Genomic DNA, 18,093 nt, shown 5'->3' with positions numbered 1-18,093 from the left:
TATTTTTTTTAAGGAGCTGGCCCTGAACTAAACATGTTTTAGGGTCAGTCAAAACAATGCAAAGCAGATCTGGCAGAGTCTGCCCATCATCTCTAGTAGTTTTGCATCTCTGCTGTTTGCACTTCCAAAGGTCCTTGAAATTATTTTGGATGTAGAAAGTCACACAAAGAAATAGAAACAGGACCTGCAGTGTTATACAGACCTCCAGGAAGAGGGGTCAGCTCCAGCTTGTGTCTACATAGCAGGTTCCTCCTGGCAGGGTGGGTCGTCTTCTCTTGATGCTATTAATGTCATGATGATAAATAACTGTGTGCCATCTCTGCTAGGCCTCCCGTTCAGGGTAAGGCAGAACGTCTCTATTTCTTTCTTTTCTTCCTAATTATTAAAACTGTATTCCCTACGCTCCTTTGTGTGCTGGAGATGAGAACGAATTTTAAATTCTCCCGATTCATTCTTTGACACCAACTCACAAATTCATATGTTGATCCCAAGTTGTGCACTTGGGAATAACAACTGACAAATTCAAAGAAATCTGGAACAGCCACACATTAAAAGGCACCAACTAAAAGCCTTTACTTATACGGGTAGGTGAAATACAACCACACAGTTTGTGGTAAGAAGGGATTCGAAGATCAGCCTGGGCACAAATGAGGAACCCATGGCCATCCAGATGTGGTTGGGCTCCATCTCCCATCATCCCAGACCTTCCAGATGTTCTTGGGAAGCAGCTCCCATCATCCCTGGTCCCTTCCATTAAAAGTATATTTTAAACTCAGGGATGGGGGTAGAAATCTCACAATAAAATAAGATATGGCAGATTTAGTTGACTGGAGGCTCCCATAACTGCTCAGAGGATAAACACTGGCCCCAAGTTTGATTGCAATGGCACCTCTCCCAGCCAGAGTCCCGATCACCCAGCCTGGCTATAAATCTTTTAATGACTTGCAATTACTGACATGGCACTTGGGCCAGGTACGTAACACATGACATCCATCACCAGAGCTCCTACTGGCCTCCCTTTCCTTCTGTTCTCGGACATTGCATTCAAGGCAAAACCAATATTTGTGGCAGCCAGTCGCAGCTCTGCACCTGAAGGCAAAGGGAACCGATTAATTGCATCTGGCTTGTTTTGCTGCTGCTGAATAAGAGCACTCAGATGATTTGCCTTAAAGGTACGTTTTGGCCCACTGCACTGCCAGCCCAATGTTTATGCTGTAAAGCAGCCAAGCCCATCAGATAAGTGGCTGGATGAATATCACAGCAACTTTACATGCCAAATGAAAATATCTATCATCCATCTATCTATCTATATCATCTTTCTATCATCTATCTATCTATCTATCTATCTATCTATCTCTATCTATCATCTATCATCATGTACCTATCATCTATCTATCTATCTATCTATCTATCTATCTATCTATCTCTATCTATCTATCATCTATCTATCTATCTATCTATCTATCTATCTATCTATCTATATCTATCATCTATCTATCTATCTCTATCTATCATCATCTGTCATCATCTATCTATCATCTATATCTATATCTATCTATCTATCTATATCTATATCTATATCTATATCTATATCTATATCTATATCTATATCTATATCTATATCTATATCTATATCTATCATCTATCTATCTATCTATCTATCTATCTATCTATCTATCTATCATCTATCATCTATCATCTGTCATCATCTATCTATCTCTATCATCTATCATCTATCTATATCTATCTATCTATCTATCTATCTATCTATCTATCTATCTATCTATCTATCTATCTATCTATCTATCTATCATCTCTATCTATCTATCTGTCTATCTATCTATCTATCTATCTATCTATCTATCTATCTATCTATCTATCTATCATCTATCTATCTATCATCTATCTATCACCTATCTATCATCTACCTACCTACCTACCTACCTATCTCTATCATCTATCATCTATCTATCTATCTATCTATCTATCTATCTATCATCTCAAGGCTTAATTAAGGGGTCTGCTGTGTATTATTTTCTCTCACACTCCAAAATGGTTACAACGAAATCAGGATTTCCTAGGGCTGGGGATACATGTCCCTTTGAAAAAACAAAGCCAGCTCATGTTTCTGGCCCTCATGGCTGTGGTAAATAATTAGAACACAGTGCTGGCTCCAGGTTTCGTGAGGCCTATGAGCAAAGCCCCTCCCCTCCCCACCAATGGGCATTTCCAAGACACTGTTGCCCGCTTCTTTTCCTTCTCCTTCTGGGCCCAAACCATAGAAATGCATTTCCGCACACTTGCCACTGCATGCATGCTCACAGCCAGCAGGTGAAGACCAGCAAGGATGGTAAAGAGGATGTGCAGCAGGACTAGGAGTCTTCAGAGAGCGGATGTGAGGACCCTGAAGTGGTGTGTGGGATTTTGCAAGTGCCCAACAATGTCTACCCGTAATGTCGGCCTAGCATATGCATGTAGCATCTGTCGAAAGGCTCAGCAATTGAAAGGCTCAGAGTGGGCAATACCTTGCAGGGACTAGAGGGTGAAACTTCTGCGCTTTATTCTCTCCTCCATTATTCACCACCTCTGTCCCCAGTTTCCCATGAACAAACACAACTTCTCTTTTGCTAAACCTGGCGGAAAGATGCTAAATATGCCATTCAAAGCAGGCAAACTCCATGTGCAAATTTACTCAGATGTGAGCACTGTATGTTTTGCCCAAGGGTTCATTAGCATGAAACTCAGATTTCTGAGGGAGGAGCAGAGTGAAAGCTATAATTTGCCATCTGTGGAGCTGTTGCTGATCTTGCTGAACCAAGCAAGGGCTCCAGCAACTTTAAAAACAAAGCAAAATATCCAAATGTCTGCCGTGTTGTGGGGTGGGGTGGAGCAAGCATGAAAGGGTATTATTTGTGGGTATGTTAAAAGAGATCAGTTTAATATTGAGTCCTAACATCCGTCAGCCCCAAAGATGGCTTCCATTCCACCAGAGACCCATAAACATACATGATGCACTTTTCTGTGGAATGTTAGTGCAGAATGCCATCCCTTCTTGTTCTAGCCTAGGGTCTGCTAAAGGCAAACGTCACTCTGCTTTCAGTAAGGTTGACAGGGGGCATCCCAGAAGAGGGTGTTCCTTGTGGCAGCCCCTGAATGGTGGTTTTCTCTCCCCAGAGAAGTGCGCCTGGCATCTTCACTGAAAATGAAATAATAATTAATAATAATATAGCTTTTGACATCGGCTGAAGACACACCCTTTACCCAAGCCTTTGATAACTCAGGTACAGTGGTACCTCAGGTTAAGAACTTAATTCGTTCCAGAGGTCCGTTCTTAACCTGAAACTGTTCTTAACCTGAAGCACCACTTTAGCTAATGGGGCCTCCTTCTGCTGCTGCGCCGCCACTGCATGATTTCTGTTCTCATCCTGAAGCAAAGTTCTTAACCTGAGGTACTATTTCTGGGTTAGCGGAGTCTGTAACCTCAGGTACCACTGTACTTATTTCTAGGGGCCACCCTGTTCTTCTTCTGATAGTAAATGGTTTCCACTGGTTTTTAAAGTTATATTGCGTTGGCAGGGCATGAGACTCTTAACCCCAAGGAAAGCTCAGTTGGTAGTGCACGAGGCTCTTAATCTCAAGGTCATGGCTTTGAGAACCATGTTGGGCAAAAGATGACCCTTGTATCCCCTTCTAATTCTAGTTCTATGATTTTATGCTGTAACTGGCCTAGGCCCTTATTGTGGTGGTCAATGATGATGATGATGATGATGATGAGAGTCGTCTTGTCTCTTGAGCGGCTTGCAGATGAATGTTCAGATGCCCTCCTGCAAATGCAGGATAGCTTAGTTAATCCTTTGTTCTTGCTGCTTCAGTTTTGATCAGAATCCCACCCTCCACCCACCTCATTCTTGCAATGAGAAGGCGGCTTCCATGGGCATGAAGGACAAGCAACATGACCAATGTCACAACTACTTTGGTCCTAACTCTCCAGTCTCAGCCCCACCCCTTCTCCAAAAGATGGCCATTTCACCACAGGTGTGACCCACCTTAGGTAAGCTTGTGAACTGCAAGTCATCAGTTGAAAGACCAAGAGGTGTACTAGGCAGCTGAAATGCAGAGGAATACTGTACGTCCATCAGGCATGTAGCTGTGTTTTTCCCAGTACAAAAAACAAAAAAACACGCACTATGGGAAATTCTATAATGGATTTCCTGCTGGTTAACTTGACATTTAACTAGTTTGCTTTTGAAATGCCAGTTGTGAGCAGCCTAGTACGACTGCTGATTAATGACCTTTTGCAGGGCTTTGTCCGGCCTAGGAAGAATAATTTCCCCAAGAACTTCCAGTATTTCTGCAGAGTTAAGTTCCCTCTGTGATAAGAGTAGTTTTTTGGGGTAAAAGTTGTTGCCTCCATACGGACAGGAGCGCGGGAGATGAGGAAAGGCTGGTGCTGCTGGCTCAGGGACGGAACCTGCTGTCTGAGGACTCTGCATCCAATTGGGGGTTAACTTAGGGAGGCCTGAGCCCACCGCCTGCCAAGAAAGGGACCTCCTCCCTTTTTGCCAATTTCTCAGTGGGAAGGGTCTGCAGAAAGGGAAGCAGTGCTTGCAGCACAGATCCCTCACCCACTCTGAGTGACGGCAATGCTCAGCTCCCTCACTCTGAATGAGCTTTGTGACATCACCACAGCCAATTCAGAGCGAGAGAACGAAGCTCTGACACTGTCTCAGAGCCCACTTGTGTTGTCCGCATAGTGCAGCATGCCATCTCATTCACCAAATGGTTGAATTCGCAGTTTCTGAGACACAGTGAAGGAGGGGAAATGAAGCACGGTCAGCAATTGGAGAGCAGCTGTTAATCCTCAGGACCAGTCATGGAAAAGTTAAAAACATTTTGGGAGCAGGGATTTGGGGAGTTTGCACACCCAATACCAAATATACTTCCAATATATTTCCACACCAAATATACTTACTGAAGAATATAATTTGGCCTGGCCTTACTTGCCGTGTTCTTAATACATATTTTTTTTGCATTGGCCACACATTACAAGCGGTAGAATGGCTGAGAAGTGAGCGGTGATTCTGAAAATGCAAGGATGGTGGAAAACTAACCTAAAAAATGTTTATTATTACACTGCTGCCCCTTAGCTGTTCTTCACCCTGTAAAACTGACCTTTCCAGTAGATATGGGAGTTAATAGTGGTTCATTCATTCCAGATGCCACCCCATAATTGTAGAGGGTGCAATTTAAACTTGAAGTGCATCTCCAACATACTCATTTTCTAAAGCACAAAAGCACTCAAGAGCAAAACTCCTTACTGTCAAATTTTAATGGGTGGAAATTCAGAACCAAAGGGTGGGGTAACAATTGCTTGACCTGACAGTGTAAACCTCTCTGCAAATAAAGCCAAATAAATGCTCAGTAAACTATGGACCTTGAATAATCTCCCTGCAAACTTTGTGCTAGCCAATCGGGATGAATGCTAACCAAACAGGAAATGACACTGGCATTTGTTTCTGGTTTTGTGGCTTTATTTCGGTTTATGTACAGTGCCTAGTTTACGCAGTTTCTTTTGCAAACAATAAATAACAATTACAGAAAGCTGACAAAATCAATGGCACACTGTTAAAACTCTTGGCGTAAATCTTTTTTTTAAAAAAACCGTCAATAAACTAAAGACTATTGATGGTGGGAAGTGGAAAACCAGTTGTTTCCTGCAGATGTTTAAACTGAGTGTGCTGTGGAAGACTGGGGTTATTTGCATGTTGCAGCAAACCTTTTGCCCAGGGGTTGCACGTATAGGACGAAACATTCATAGACTCCACTTGGACAAAGGGTCTTATGCAAAATCAAGTTCTACAAATGGTAGGAATGAGGCATTTGCTCATTAGGCACCCTTGAAGACAGGGCCCAGTGCAAATGTAGTACCTTCAGCACACAAATCTGAGGTGGCCCAGTGAGATCCCAATTCTGCACTGTGCTGTAAGAGCCTGAACGTCTGTATAGGGCTAGCATACTGCACTGTCTCTGAAAAGTCACTCCAGAGAATATATGCATTTTTTGAAGTTCAATTCTGTTCATTTGTGTCTGAATGGGGACAATGGTTTTCCTTTTCCACCGCAGGCATTAAATAACACAAGAACCTCAGCATTATGAGTAGTCGCAAATTACCACTGCCGTAAAGGGCATATATTTAAACATTAACTGAACTGTCACAGATAATGGGCAATATTCAACAAACTTTTGCGCTAGAGCAAGGATGGTACTAAGGGCAAGAGGACCCCTCTTCCCCCCATCGCTGTCCCCAAATCTGCTCAAGAAGGTTGGGGGAGCCTCCAAGAACAAATTCAGGGGGTGGCAGTGGGATACTTCACACAAAGATAAATGTGACAATTGAGGATCACCCTTGATGCGGCTGATTAAGTGGACTTCTGCCCACAAAAGCTTATGCTGAGATGAAAATTGCTAGTCAGGTGCTGCACGGCACTTTCTTGTTCATGAGAATATCTGTGTGCTTTCAGTAATCCTATTTTTATACGTTTGTGTGCGTTCGAAAGCATGCCAGTGCAAGTAGATAAATAGGTACCACTGTGGCGGGAAGATAAACGGCATTTCCGTGCGCTCTGGTTTCCCTCACGGTGTCCCCTTGCACCAGAAGCGGTTTGGTCATGCTGACCACATGACCTGGAAAACTGTCTGTGGACAAACGCTGGCTCCCTCGGCCTGCAAGTGAAATGAGCGCTGCAACCCCATAGTTGCCTTTGACTGGACTTAACCGTCCAGGGGTCCTTTACCTTTAATAAATCTTCCTTATCACCTCAGTGTTTACATTACTTCATTTGGCCCCCTGATCCCAATTTGTTTGTTATTGTCCTAGAGAAAAACCTCCCAAATAGGAAACAACCAGAAAAAACAATAGACAATTAACCTTTCCTCTCTGGCAGCAACATAACTGATGAAGGATCTTCAACAGGGATGGGTAACCTTTGTCAGCCCAAGGGTTGCATTGCCTTGAGGGCAACCCTGTAGGGACCACAGGCCTGTGTGTGAAGCTCAGAGCCAGATGTGGGCAGAGCCACAGATGTGATTCTTTCCTTTGTACAGTAGGCTACATTCCAACCTTGCAAAAGCCAGAGGTTTCTCTCTATACCTCCAGGCAGGCAAAATTGCTGCAGTTCAAGGACTGCTGAGATAAGATGGCGCCCGGCACACTTCCCCTGTGCCGATGGAGGGTTCTGTGCCGATAGAAAAAGCTTGAGCTCTTAGCAGAGTTCTGCAGCGGCAGAAAATGATGCCTTGTGTGTGGATAACAAATCAGACTGAACGCAGGCTTCTTGCTAATCTCTAACAGCCTTTAATGAGAAGAAAAACATCATAAATCAGTCCCGGCGAGAGAGCGGACATTCTTTCCTCTCTCAGCCAAAAACGAAAGGAAACTCACACACAAAGAAAGATTCCCGTATGTGAACCAAACCACGCCTCAGAATGTGAGACGTCACACAGAACTGTTTAACCCTGTAAGTTCTGATTCTCCTCACACCCCCTCTCATCTCACACCCTGAGGGAAAGTGTGAGTATAACTCACCCCAAACACAACCCTTCACAGAACTCCCCATGTCGCTGGAAGGTCAAGGGTTTAGTAAACCCATCAGCTAGGTTCTCCCGGCTCGAACAATACTTGAGCTGTATCCAACCTGCTTGGACACTCTGACATACATTCTGGAAATGTATGTCCAAATGCTTGGTTCTGGACTTGAACTGTCCAGATTCTGCCAACCTAAGACAAGGTTGATTGTCTCCCCAAACAGTTATGGGCAAGCAACAATCCCCACAGATCTCTTGGATCAAGCACTGGTAGAAGTCCGACTCCCTGCACAAATCCGACAACGCACTGAACTCAGCCTCAGTGGAAGAAAGTGCAATAAGACTTTGCTTCCGGGACTTCCACCCAACCAGGGATTCCCCGAACTTTACCACCAGCCCAGACACAGACTTCCTGTCCCCAAGAGATGCCCAATTGCTGTCACTCCAGCATGTAAGCTGTGCGTCGAGCCAGGCAAAAGAACTCGAGGAGAGTATGGAGCAGAGTCAGTAAAAATCAGGGGGAGAAATGTTGTAGCTTGGGGAGCTTCCTGAGCGCTGGATAGATTTGGCCCTCCAGACCTGAGAGTCCTCCCCACTGTCCCTGAGGAAGCAAAGGTAAACATGAAGAACCCCCCTGCAAAACAGGGAAGTGGAGCAGTAGCCGTGAGCTCCTCTCTAAAGCATGCCGTTCTTTCCCAGAACTGAACTAATGTAACGTTAATGCTTCCTCTATCATCTCTAACATGGCACAGTCAAAACAGTCTTGGTATCTGATCTGGAAAGCAAGCAAAGCGGCAATCAGCCTCCATGAAGCCAAGATAATGGATAAAGCACTGAGAGATAAATTATGTACACCCCCCAACTGCAAAAAGAGAAGCTGTTTATCTGATGAAAGATTAGAGTTTTTGCACTTCTCCTTTTGGCTGTGTCCCAACCTCTGCTGAAGCTTTTCCTTCTCTGATGCCTCCACCCAGATCAGCTCTTTATCTATCAGCATTATCACTATTATTTTAGTAGTATATAGTATTGTTTCAATTAAGGAGTATTGGGAAAGTTGGAGGGGGGTGGTAGGAAAGCATGCAGGGTTAAGGAGCACTGTGAGGGGCACTCCTTCAGCCCTATATACCTGAAGGAGCGTCTCCACCCCCATCGTTTAGCCTGGACAATGAGGTCCAGCTCTGAGGGCTTTCTTGCGGTTTCCTCACTGCGCGAAGTGAAATAACAGGGGACCAGGCAGAAGTCCTTTTCGGTAGTCACACCTGCCCTGTTGAATGCCCTCCCAACAGATGTCAAAGAGTTAAGCAACTTCATAGAAATCTGAAGGCAGTCCCATAGCTGTCAATGTTTCCCTTTTTTAAAGGGAAATTCCCTTATTCTGAATAGGATTCCTCGCAAGAAAAGGGAAAAGTTGACAGCTATGCAGTCCTGTTTCGGGAAGCTCTTAATGTTTGATGCTGTGTTTTACTTGGAAGCCTCCCAAAATGGCTGGGGCAACCCAGTTGGATGGCCAAGGTATAATAAATAAATACTACTACTACCCCCATTTTAGGGATGGACTGATCTGTCAGTTTCTCCTGCTTTCTCATTTTCAGAAAGTATGGATTGGATAGGGCTGCATGAAAATGCAAACGGTGCGAATGCCTCCCCCATCCTTGTCCAGTTGGCCATTTGTAATATGACATTAAAAGGGACGCGGGTGGCGCTGTGGGTTAAACCACAGAGCCTAGCACTTGCCGATCAGAAGGTCAGCAGTTTGAATCCCCGCGACGGGGTGAGCTCCCATTGCTCGGTCCCTGCTCCTGCCAACCTAGCAGTTCAAAAGCACGTCAAAGTGCAAGTAGATAAATAGGTACCACTCCAGCGGGAAGGTAAATGGTGTTTCCGTGCGCTGCTCTGGTTCGCCAGAAGCAGCTTAGTCATGCTGGCCACATGACCCAGAAGCTGTACGCCGGCTCCCTCGGCCAGTAAAGCGAGATGAGCGCCGCAACCCCAGAGTCGGTCACGACTGGACCTAATGGTCAGGGGTCCCTTTACCTTTACCTAATATGACATTGCTCCGAAGCTAACTCAGGGGAAAGTTAACAGCACATTATGTTAACCATGCAGCTGTGAATCATGTTTTTTGAGATTGCAAACAGGTGCAGCGAGGAGGGTGGACTGATTGTTACTGCCTGGCACTGTACCATGAAGGGAGGGGAGGTTTAAGCCTTCCATCCCCAGCCATCATCTCAGTAAACAGGTGGGCACATGTATGGACTTAGAGAAAACTACGGTACTCAGGGTCGAGATGCAGCCGTTTCTCCCGCCTTTCAAATCCCAAAGCCATCCCAGTGCTGCAAAGTACTTCTTCATCTGTTGCTATGAAGCTTGTATTGTGTAGTGCATTGGATTTCAGAGGGTCAGGCCGTTTATTTGCCAAAGCAGGAAGTCTGTCAATCACACGCTGAAAGGGAGAGGGGAACAATAGCCTGCAGGGGTGGGGGTGGGGTTGCAGTAGGGGAAAATAATTTCCAAGAAAATCCCCTGGCTATAGTGCTGAGAAAGAAAACAAAGGAATCCCAAGCTGCAACCTAAGGTCAAGCCACTATGCTCCAACTAATGAAAACCAGAAACTGAGCACATGCAGCATTTTAAAGGGCTCTTTCAAAACCAAACAAACAAAAAGTAGAGGAAGGATGAATCTGGTAGTTTTCCACTGACAAGCACATAGCAAGCCTTTCCCCATGCTTAGGATATAAGCAAGGGGGTACTCAGCCACTCACAGCTCAACATTAAACCCCTTCAGCATACTGTGTGTATGAGAGAAAGAGAGAGAGAGAGAGAGAGAGAGAGAGAGAGAGAGAGAGAGAGAATGGGATGCAGAAGGAATACAGCACTCAAGAGTTTTTGGAATCTGCTTTCACATTGCACAGGTCAGCAAGGTGGACTCTAGACTCGTATAAAAAATGCTGTGAAACTGTTTTTAAAAACAGGTTGGGCTGCAATTGCCATCAACCTTATCCAATGGTCAGGGACAATGGGACTTGTAGTCTAGCAATATCTAGAGGACCACACGTTCTCCACCCTTAAGGTATTCTGTTCACACCTTTGTCAGTCCAGGACTGGAGAGACTGTTGTATGTCCTAGGGAAGCTGAGAAAGAGAGCCATTTTTCTTTGCAGGCACGATGTGCTTTCAGTCTATTCACAGTTTAGCAGAGTTTTGGTTCAGCAAGGACCACTGTGATTTGGAAGGAACATCATGCTTCCTGCTCCTCTGGAAGCCCAAGAAACCTAACACATGCAGGAGCAGCGCAGCCTTAGGAAAGCATCCTAGCTCAGCAAACACTGCCTTCTCTTTTCCTTTACAGCCATGCCTGATTACGACTACATGCCCAAAAGTCCACCGCGTGTCAGACTCTGGGGGCAGCTGGAGATGTCAGGAGGTCAAACTTGATCAGAGGCCTGGCGATCACTCGGATCTCGTCATTGACAGGGTTTGACTTGAGGTTCACACTCTGCAGAGACTCCATGGTGGCCAGCTTCTCGACAGGCACATCTGCAGCAAGGAAAAAGAGGGATGGAATCAGTAACACCCGAGCCTGAATGCCAGCCACCAGCATGTTAGACATGAATAGCGGATGTCCTCCATTAAATCACCATAAAAGAAAAACAAATACGATTGGACACTAGGTCAGCCAAATGCTGCGAAAATGAGGCATGTATTCACAATATTGATATATTTAAACGGAGCAGAGAGATGTAAGGTAAAGGTAAAGGGACCCCTGACCATTAGGTCCAGTCATGGCTGACTTTGGGGTTGTGGCACTCATCTCGCTTTATTGGCTGAGGGAGCCAGCGTACAGCTTCCGGGTCATGTGGCCAGCATGACTAAGCCGCTTCTGGCAAACCAGAGCAGCGCACAGAAACGCCGTTTACCTTCCCGCCAGAGCGGTACCTATTTATCTACTTGCACTTTGACGTGCTTTCGAACTGCTAGGTTGGCAGAAGCAGGGACCGAGCAACAGGAGCTCACCCCGTCGCAGGGATTCGAACCGCCGACCTTCTGATCAGCAAGTCCTAGGCTCTGTGGTTTAACCCACAGAGCCACCTGCGTCCCAGCAGAGAGATGTACTAATTGGCAAAAAGGGCTACAGCTTGGTGGTACAACACAGGATTTGCAAGTTCGTTCCCCAGTGCCTCCAACCAGGACTAACAAAGGCGTCTGTCTGAAACACTAAAGAATCACCTGTAGTCTTCAAGGTTTTCAAATCTGGGATCCACCTTTAGCCCAGACCTGTACTGTGACAAGGCTCTATCTCTTCCTTCACAAATGACTGTAGCTGGTGTGCCAGCTGGAGCTGGAAATAAGCGTTCTCTACCACCGATGCCACTTGGGCCTTTAGTGACAAAGGCAGATCAAGAAGTACCTCCATGCTAGGTGTGGTAAAACAGAGGGGACACTTATACATGTTTGGTGGACCTGTGAAAAAATCAAAAGCTTCTGGAATATAGTATATGATCAGCATTAAAAAATGTTTAAGTATAACTTTATGAAAAATACAGAAGCTTTTCTACTAGGGATAACGGACACAGGTATAGCAAGAGCAGATCAGAAAATATTCCTCTATGCCACAGGAGTGGCAAGGGTCCTAATTGCTAAAAACTGGAAAAAAGAAATTGTGCCAACAAAAAAGGAATGGCAAGACAAACTGTTAAGAGTATATTGAACTGGTTAGATTAACAGAGGCAATTAGAGATCACACTAGACAAGAGTTTCAAAAATCATGAGGGAAATGCAGAGAATACTTCACAAAACAGTGCCCTAAAATACATATCTGTACTTGTTTCGATTAATGTCTGCAGGATGTCTGTCTTTGTGGATATTTAAGTTATAATTAGAAAAATCTTAATAATTATTCATAAATAAAACAGCTTATAAGAAGTAAATAAGGAGGCCAGATACAGGATAAAGGAAGTCTTTTATTTGGTTGTTTGTATTGTTGTAAAGATAAAGGTACCCCTGCCCGTACGGGCCAGTTGTGTCTGACTCTAGGGTTGTGCGCTCATCTCGCTCTATAGGCCGGGAGCCAGCGCTGTCCGAAGACACTTCCAGGCCACGTGGCCAGCGTGACAAGCTGCATCTGGGGAGCCAGCGCAGCACACGGAAACACTGTTTACCTTCCTGCTAGTAAGTGGTCCCTATTTATCTACTTGCACTTAAGGGTGCTTTCGAACTGTATGTTATGCTTACTGTATGTTATGCTTACTGTATTTCTGTATTGGGGGAGTGGGGGGGTGTTAATGTTATGTTGTAAATAAAATTTCCAATAAAAATTAGAATTAAAAAAAAAGTACCTCCATGCTATGTACCTGTTCATTCGAGAAAAATGCAGCCCCATCCAGAACAGGGCATCTATCCAATTCCCAGACCTGAGAACCACCAGCCCACAGCACCTGCCTTGTGAAGATTTAGTAAACCACTTTAAGGGTGGTGGTGGTGGTTGTTACAATCAAGCCATGTATAAATCTGATTAAATAAATAAATTCAGCTTCAGTTTATTGGTCCTCATCCAGTATATTACTGATTCCAGTATTCTGTAAGCCTTTTGCAATCAGTATGTCCACTTGAAGCTCATGTATAAATCTTATTAAATAAATCAAGGCGTCTCTACCTGAAGCTCATCTAGCCAGTTTTTGCTACTATACAATTTCTGCAGTGTCCATATTTAAAGGAAAGAGCCTGCTGTCTGTACTTGCATTGACAGCCCGGTAAGAAGTAAACAAATAAAAGTAACTAACCAAGTAAACTGGCTAATGTGACTCCAGCACCGTGGGATGCAAAGCCCTCTGCTGTGAAATAAATCTGCTGCTGGAAAGCAGACTCAGTCTGGCAAGTGAAGGAAATAGTTCACATCACTGAGAGAGAAAAATACGTGCTATAATGAGTGGGTTGCTGTCAGCTTCCTGCAAATACCTACCTGCCTCCAATGAAAAACATCCAGAGGACTGCTTTTCATTTTACATTTAATAACCCCCCATATGCATGTTTAAAGCTTCTCCCCCACATTTTCGCTCAAAATGCTATCAGATACACCCACCCACATTCACGGGGCTGTGCCCCTGCTTGCTCCACTCACCAACTCCTGGTCATTAGAGTTTCCCCTTTAGTGCAACTGCTAAGTTCTGGTTTCGCTTTCCCACCCCCATATCTGCAGCCGCTTCTCTTTTATTCTGCAGCCCTGCTTTGCAGCCATTTTTCACCATCATCCCTATGCCCATGCCCAGGACCAGATTTAGGTTTGATGAAGCCCTGAGCTACTGAAGGTAATGGGGCCCTTTATATGTCTAGCTGTCCTTTGTCAACAACCAATTGTTGCTGTTTTTCGTGTTGAATATATGCTATATGGTAATTTATGGACCTAAAGCCATTTGCCACTGTTGCTGTATGTAGGTTTCATTTTATTTGTTTTTTATCTTATATTTTGGAAATGTACATCCAGTTTTTTTCCTTGAAATTTTTTTTGGGGGGCCCCCAAGAGAGTGGAGCCCCAAGCTACAGCTTGTTTAGCTTATACGTAAATCCGGCACTGCCCATGCTTCTCCCCCTCCTTTTGTGCAACACCCCGACCTTGCACACAAATTGTCCCCATGGTAACTTCCTGCATCTTCCTCCTCTCACAACTACTAAGCACCCTTGTCACCTTCCATTCAGCTATGTAGCTGGCATCCCCCCGTCTTCTCCAGATCCTCCCCGTGCCCCTGCTTTCATCTTCAACTCCCATCCTTCTGCACCCCCGGCACCCCTGCCCCCTCTCCACCCACCTCCTCTCTTTTCTCAACTCTTGTACAGAGACCACCCTTACTTCCATGCCTGATCCTCTCTCCTATTCTGCAGCCCCCTTTGCGCGCACACTCCCCATGTTGATATACCCTCCTGTATCTGTAAGGTGACTGCGGATCTCTTAAGAGTGAACCTGTCAGGTGTAGCTTGCCCAGTTAGAGAAGGTTTGGTTCAGCTGGTGGAGGATGCTATATGTACACAGGTGTTTGCTCCTTAATAAAGCATCACTTCTAAAATACAACATAGAACCTAGAACGTCATGATGAAGGCAACACATGGTATCAGGAGTGAAATGCATGATTGTGGGAAGGCACTATGGGATATTTGAAGTTTTTCCCAGCTCACTTCTCACGGTACTCAAACTTTGTTTCAAGCTGTCACTCACACCTTCTCAATGTCACCCCGTGCTCATTCTACTCACAACTCTGCCATTGTTTAAAATGGCCCCACCCTTTCGCTTTCATCTTCCTTTATCCAAACCTCTGTTGTTGTTTAAAACCGCCATTTTATTTTATTTTTTATAATTTTTATTAAATTTTCTGTTTTGCAATTTCAAATAAACATTTTACATACTTTAAAATATCCAGTGACTTCCCTTCTTCTATTTCCATGGTTCATTTTGCATATCTTACATCCCTGCATATTTTACAATAACCATTCCAATCGGTTTTCCACTATTGCATCCGCCAAGAATTATTTGCTCTGTTGAATTTATCTTAATGCTGTCAGCGTTTTCAGCTGCACACAGTTATTTTCCATATACTCAATAAATGCTTTCCAATCTTCTTTAAACGTATGTTCTTCTTGCTCTCTTATTCTATATGCGAAATCTGCAAGTTGTGCATATTCTGTCAACTTAAATTGCCAATCCTCTTTAGCTGGGTAAAGCCGCCATTTTAAAAGCTGCCTTCTCTTTTGCTCTCTCCCCCCCAAAACTTCATGCATAAATCCAGGATTGTGATGAGGCACTACAAATCCTCCAGACAGACCCATGCAGAGCTTGTCTGAAAGAAAAAAAGCAACTGGTCCCTAGCAGGTATTCCTGGCTTGCTTAGTCCTCTGATGCCCAGGGCATTCTGCACAGGTTTGCCTCCAGGGGCGGGGGGCTGTGTGATAACAGCCTTACATTTTTATGTATATAGGAAGATATAGCTTCTTGCTGTACTCAGATATCTATTTAGACTTGCTAATTTCTTACCGCTTCTGCTATCTCCCAGTATTCTAACAATGAGATCTGAATTTAAACACAGTTAAGGCACTAGGGGAAAGACCATTGGCTGATGCAAGCTACAGTTCTCTATGCACCTACCTGGAAGTAAGCCTCTTTGGCAGCAAAGAATAGACATGAGTAGGATTGCAGAATTACTAAGCGTAAACAAGGCCATCTGCTGAGAAGTTGGTGGTCCATCACTGTTAGAATTCCTGCTCCATGATTGCAGTCATGGGATTGTTGTCTTTCACATGACGGTGTATATTTTGACTCCACAGAGTGGGAAGTGATGGCGACAGGATGTTTGTGTTACTGTGCTCCGTGACGTGGGACTATTGTCCTTTGTTTTTTTCTCTTTGCTGTCTGATGCTAGAGAGAGAGGGAGCCATGTTGCAGTGCTCCGTGTGTGTTTATAATGTAAATAAAGTAGATTAGCCAAAATGCTGAGTTGCTGAGGTCTGTTATGCAAGCTGCGAAGACTCTGCGGATCCCTAAGTGTGCCTCTGACGCCCAGGGCACTCTGCACAGGTTTGCCTCCAGGGGCGGGGGGCTGTGTGATAACAGCCTTACATTTTTATGTATATAGGAGGATATAGCCTCTTGCTGTACTCAGATATCTATTTAGACTTGCTAATTTCTTACTGCTTCTGCTATCTCCCAGTATTCTAACAATGAGATCTGAATTTAAACACAGTTAAGGCTCATGGGGAAATACCATTGGGTCTATGCACCTGGAAGTAAGCCTCTTTGGCAGCAAAGAATAGACGTGAGTAGGATTGCACAGTTACTAAGTGTAAACAAGGCCGTCTGCTGAGAAGTTGGCGGTCCATCACATGGATACTCCTCCAACTCTCTTGCCTCATGCTCAACACACACAGGCAGAGGAGCTCACTTGTAATGAAGAAAGAGATATTTATTCAGGAAAGTAGTGCTACAGACTTGGCAGCAGACATGGAGTTCAGGAGTCACGATTCAAGAGTTCAGAAAGCATACAAGGTGTTCAGATCTGGATGGAAGCAACCAAGATGTCCCAACAGTTTCCATACCCAGTTTCTAAAGAGAAGATGCTTCGCTCATGAGACTTGCTTGCTTTGTAGGAATAGTGTAATTATAACCGTGTGCTCCTCTGAGGTGGTGGTGGTGGTTTGGCTCCCATCTGTGGAGGCAGTGCTTGCTTCTAGATGACAACACTGTACCCTTTCGTTCAGGCTCTGCTCAGTCCCTGCTGCCTCCTCTGATGCCTCCCCCCTTGGCTGCCCACAGCCCTCCCCAAACTCCAATGAGAGGGAGGTTGAAGGAAGAAGCCAGTATCCCTGCTCCCTCTTCTCAGAAGAGCCAGTTCTGTAAGGTCCAAAGGCTAACTTTTGAAACACGCTTTTATCATCTCATTGACCTTGACACAATTAAGCTGACACAATGAAATGCACCTTGGAGCCCTTCTTCTTCTTCTTCTTCTTCTTCTTCTTCTTCTTCTTCTTCTTCTTCTTCTTCTTCTTTGCCTTCGCCTTTGTCTTCAAGTGCAAAATAAAATAAAGAATTTGAAGGCACCCAAAGGTATGTGAGGGGACAGATGACTGGCTTCACAGGCCTTTCATTGCTCCTTCAAAGGACAAATTTGCACATTAAGGCACAGAGCTCAGGTGATGGTTTGTTGTTTCTTCAGTGCCACAATGGAAAATAAGGCAGAGAGGGCTGGGAAGTGTTTCTGGTTGTTTGTATAGGAAGAAATCCATAAATGCTCTCTCAAAGTTTTTGTCTCATTCTGGTAATGTCAGTTTGACTGCACCCGCAGGCACTGTAGAAAATCACTCTAGATAGGCTACGTGGCATAAACAGTAATTTTCCTTGTAGTAAATTATGTTAATTACTTCGTATGTTAGTTTGGCATGGGCTTTCGGACAACAAACACATGCGACCCAACCATCGCTTTGATAAAACCAAGTGCTTTCAACTATCCTTCCCCCTCATGTTTTTCTTACTTAAAATACTACAAAAACGAATTAGAAAATAAACAGATACCGGATTGCTGGTTTTAGATTTGTTGTAGAAAAAATTGGAGTTTGCTTTTGCGGCCCAACTCCCCAAGAAGTCCCTTAAGTCCATGATCAGTCAGAGAAAAATGGATGGAGGCAGGAACCAGTAGAAGGAAAGCAATGAAGATCTTTATTTTCCTGTTGCAACAGAGTTACCTCCCCTCTCCCCTTACAAGGAGGTGATGACCCAGAACAAAGGTGTGCAATAACTTTTAAAGACTTTAGAAATTGCCCAGCCCCTTGGCTAAAGACAACCCCAAAACATCACACATGCATCACAGACAGAGGCTGTCTACAACAGAAATTTGAGAGTGTGGCTTGTCCCTTGTTTGTCAAGACACCTGATAATGTTTGGAGATCACCAGTTCTTTTTTCCTTAAATAAATGTTTAGGGGTACTCTCATTTTCCTACTCATATTTAAGTACTGCCCCTCAATCAAGCCAA

At 44.4% G+C, this 18,093-nt stretch overlaps 1 protein-coding gene across 4 annotated transcripts in view; it reads right to left on the bottom strand.

Moving 5' to 3' along the window:
• Window positions 1-5,509: 5,509 nt before the first annotated feature.
• LRRC20 (leucine rich repeat containing 20) overlaps window positions 5,510-18,093 on the bottom strand; it is an 80,721-nt gene continuing 68,137 nt past the window's right edge. For 3 of the 4 annotated variants that reach the window (XR_014526188.1, XR_014526189.1, XR_014526190.1), the window contains exons 5-6: window positions 8,047-11,120; window positions 5,510-7,186 (exon numbers count right to left, since the gene is read on the bottom strand). Coding sequence is in view for 1 of the 4 variants with exons in the window: in XM_083503238.1 (XP_083359364.1) it covers window positions 10,975-11,120 (146 nt within the window). In the remaining 3 variants the exon portion in view is untranslated. Of the gene's footprint in view, window positions 11,121-18,093 lie in introns of all 4 variants that reach the window. The other variant, XM_083503238.1, reaches the window with a different exon arrangement.

The sequence above is a fragment of the Podarcis liolepis genome (assembly GCF_965112155.1).
Source record: "Podarcis liolepis genome assembly, chromosome: 5".
Taxonomy (NCBI): Eukaryota; Metazoa; Chordata; class Lepidosauria; order Squamata; family Lacertidae; genus Podarcis; species Podarcis liolepis.
Note: the sequence above shows the minus strand (reverse complement) of the source record. Positions and strands in the feature narration are given on the sequence as shown.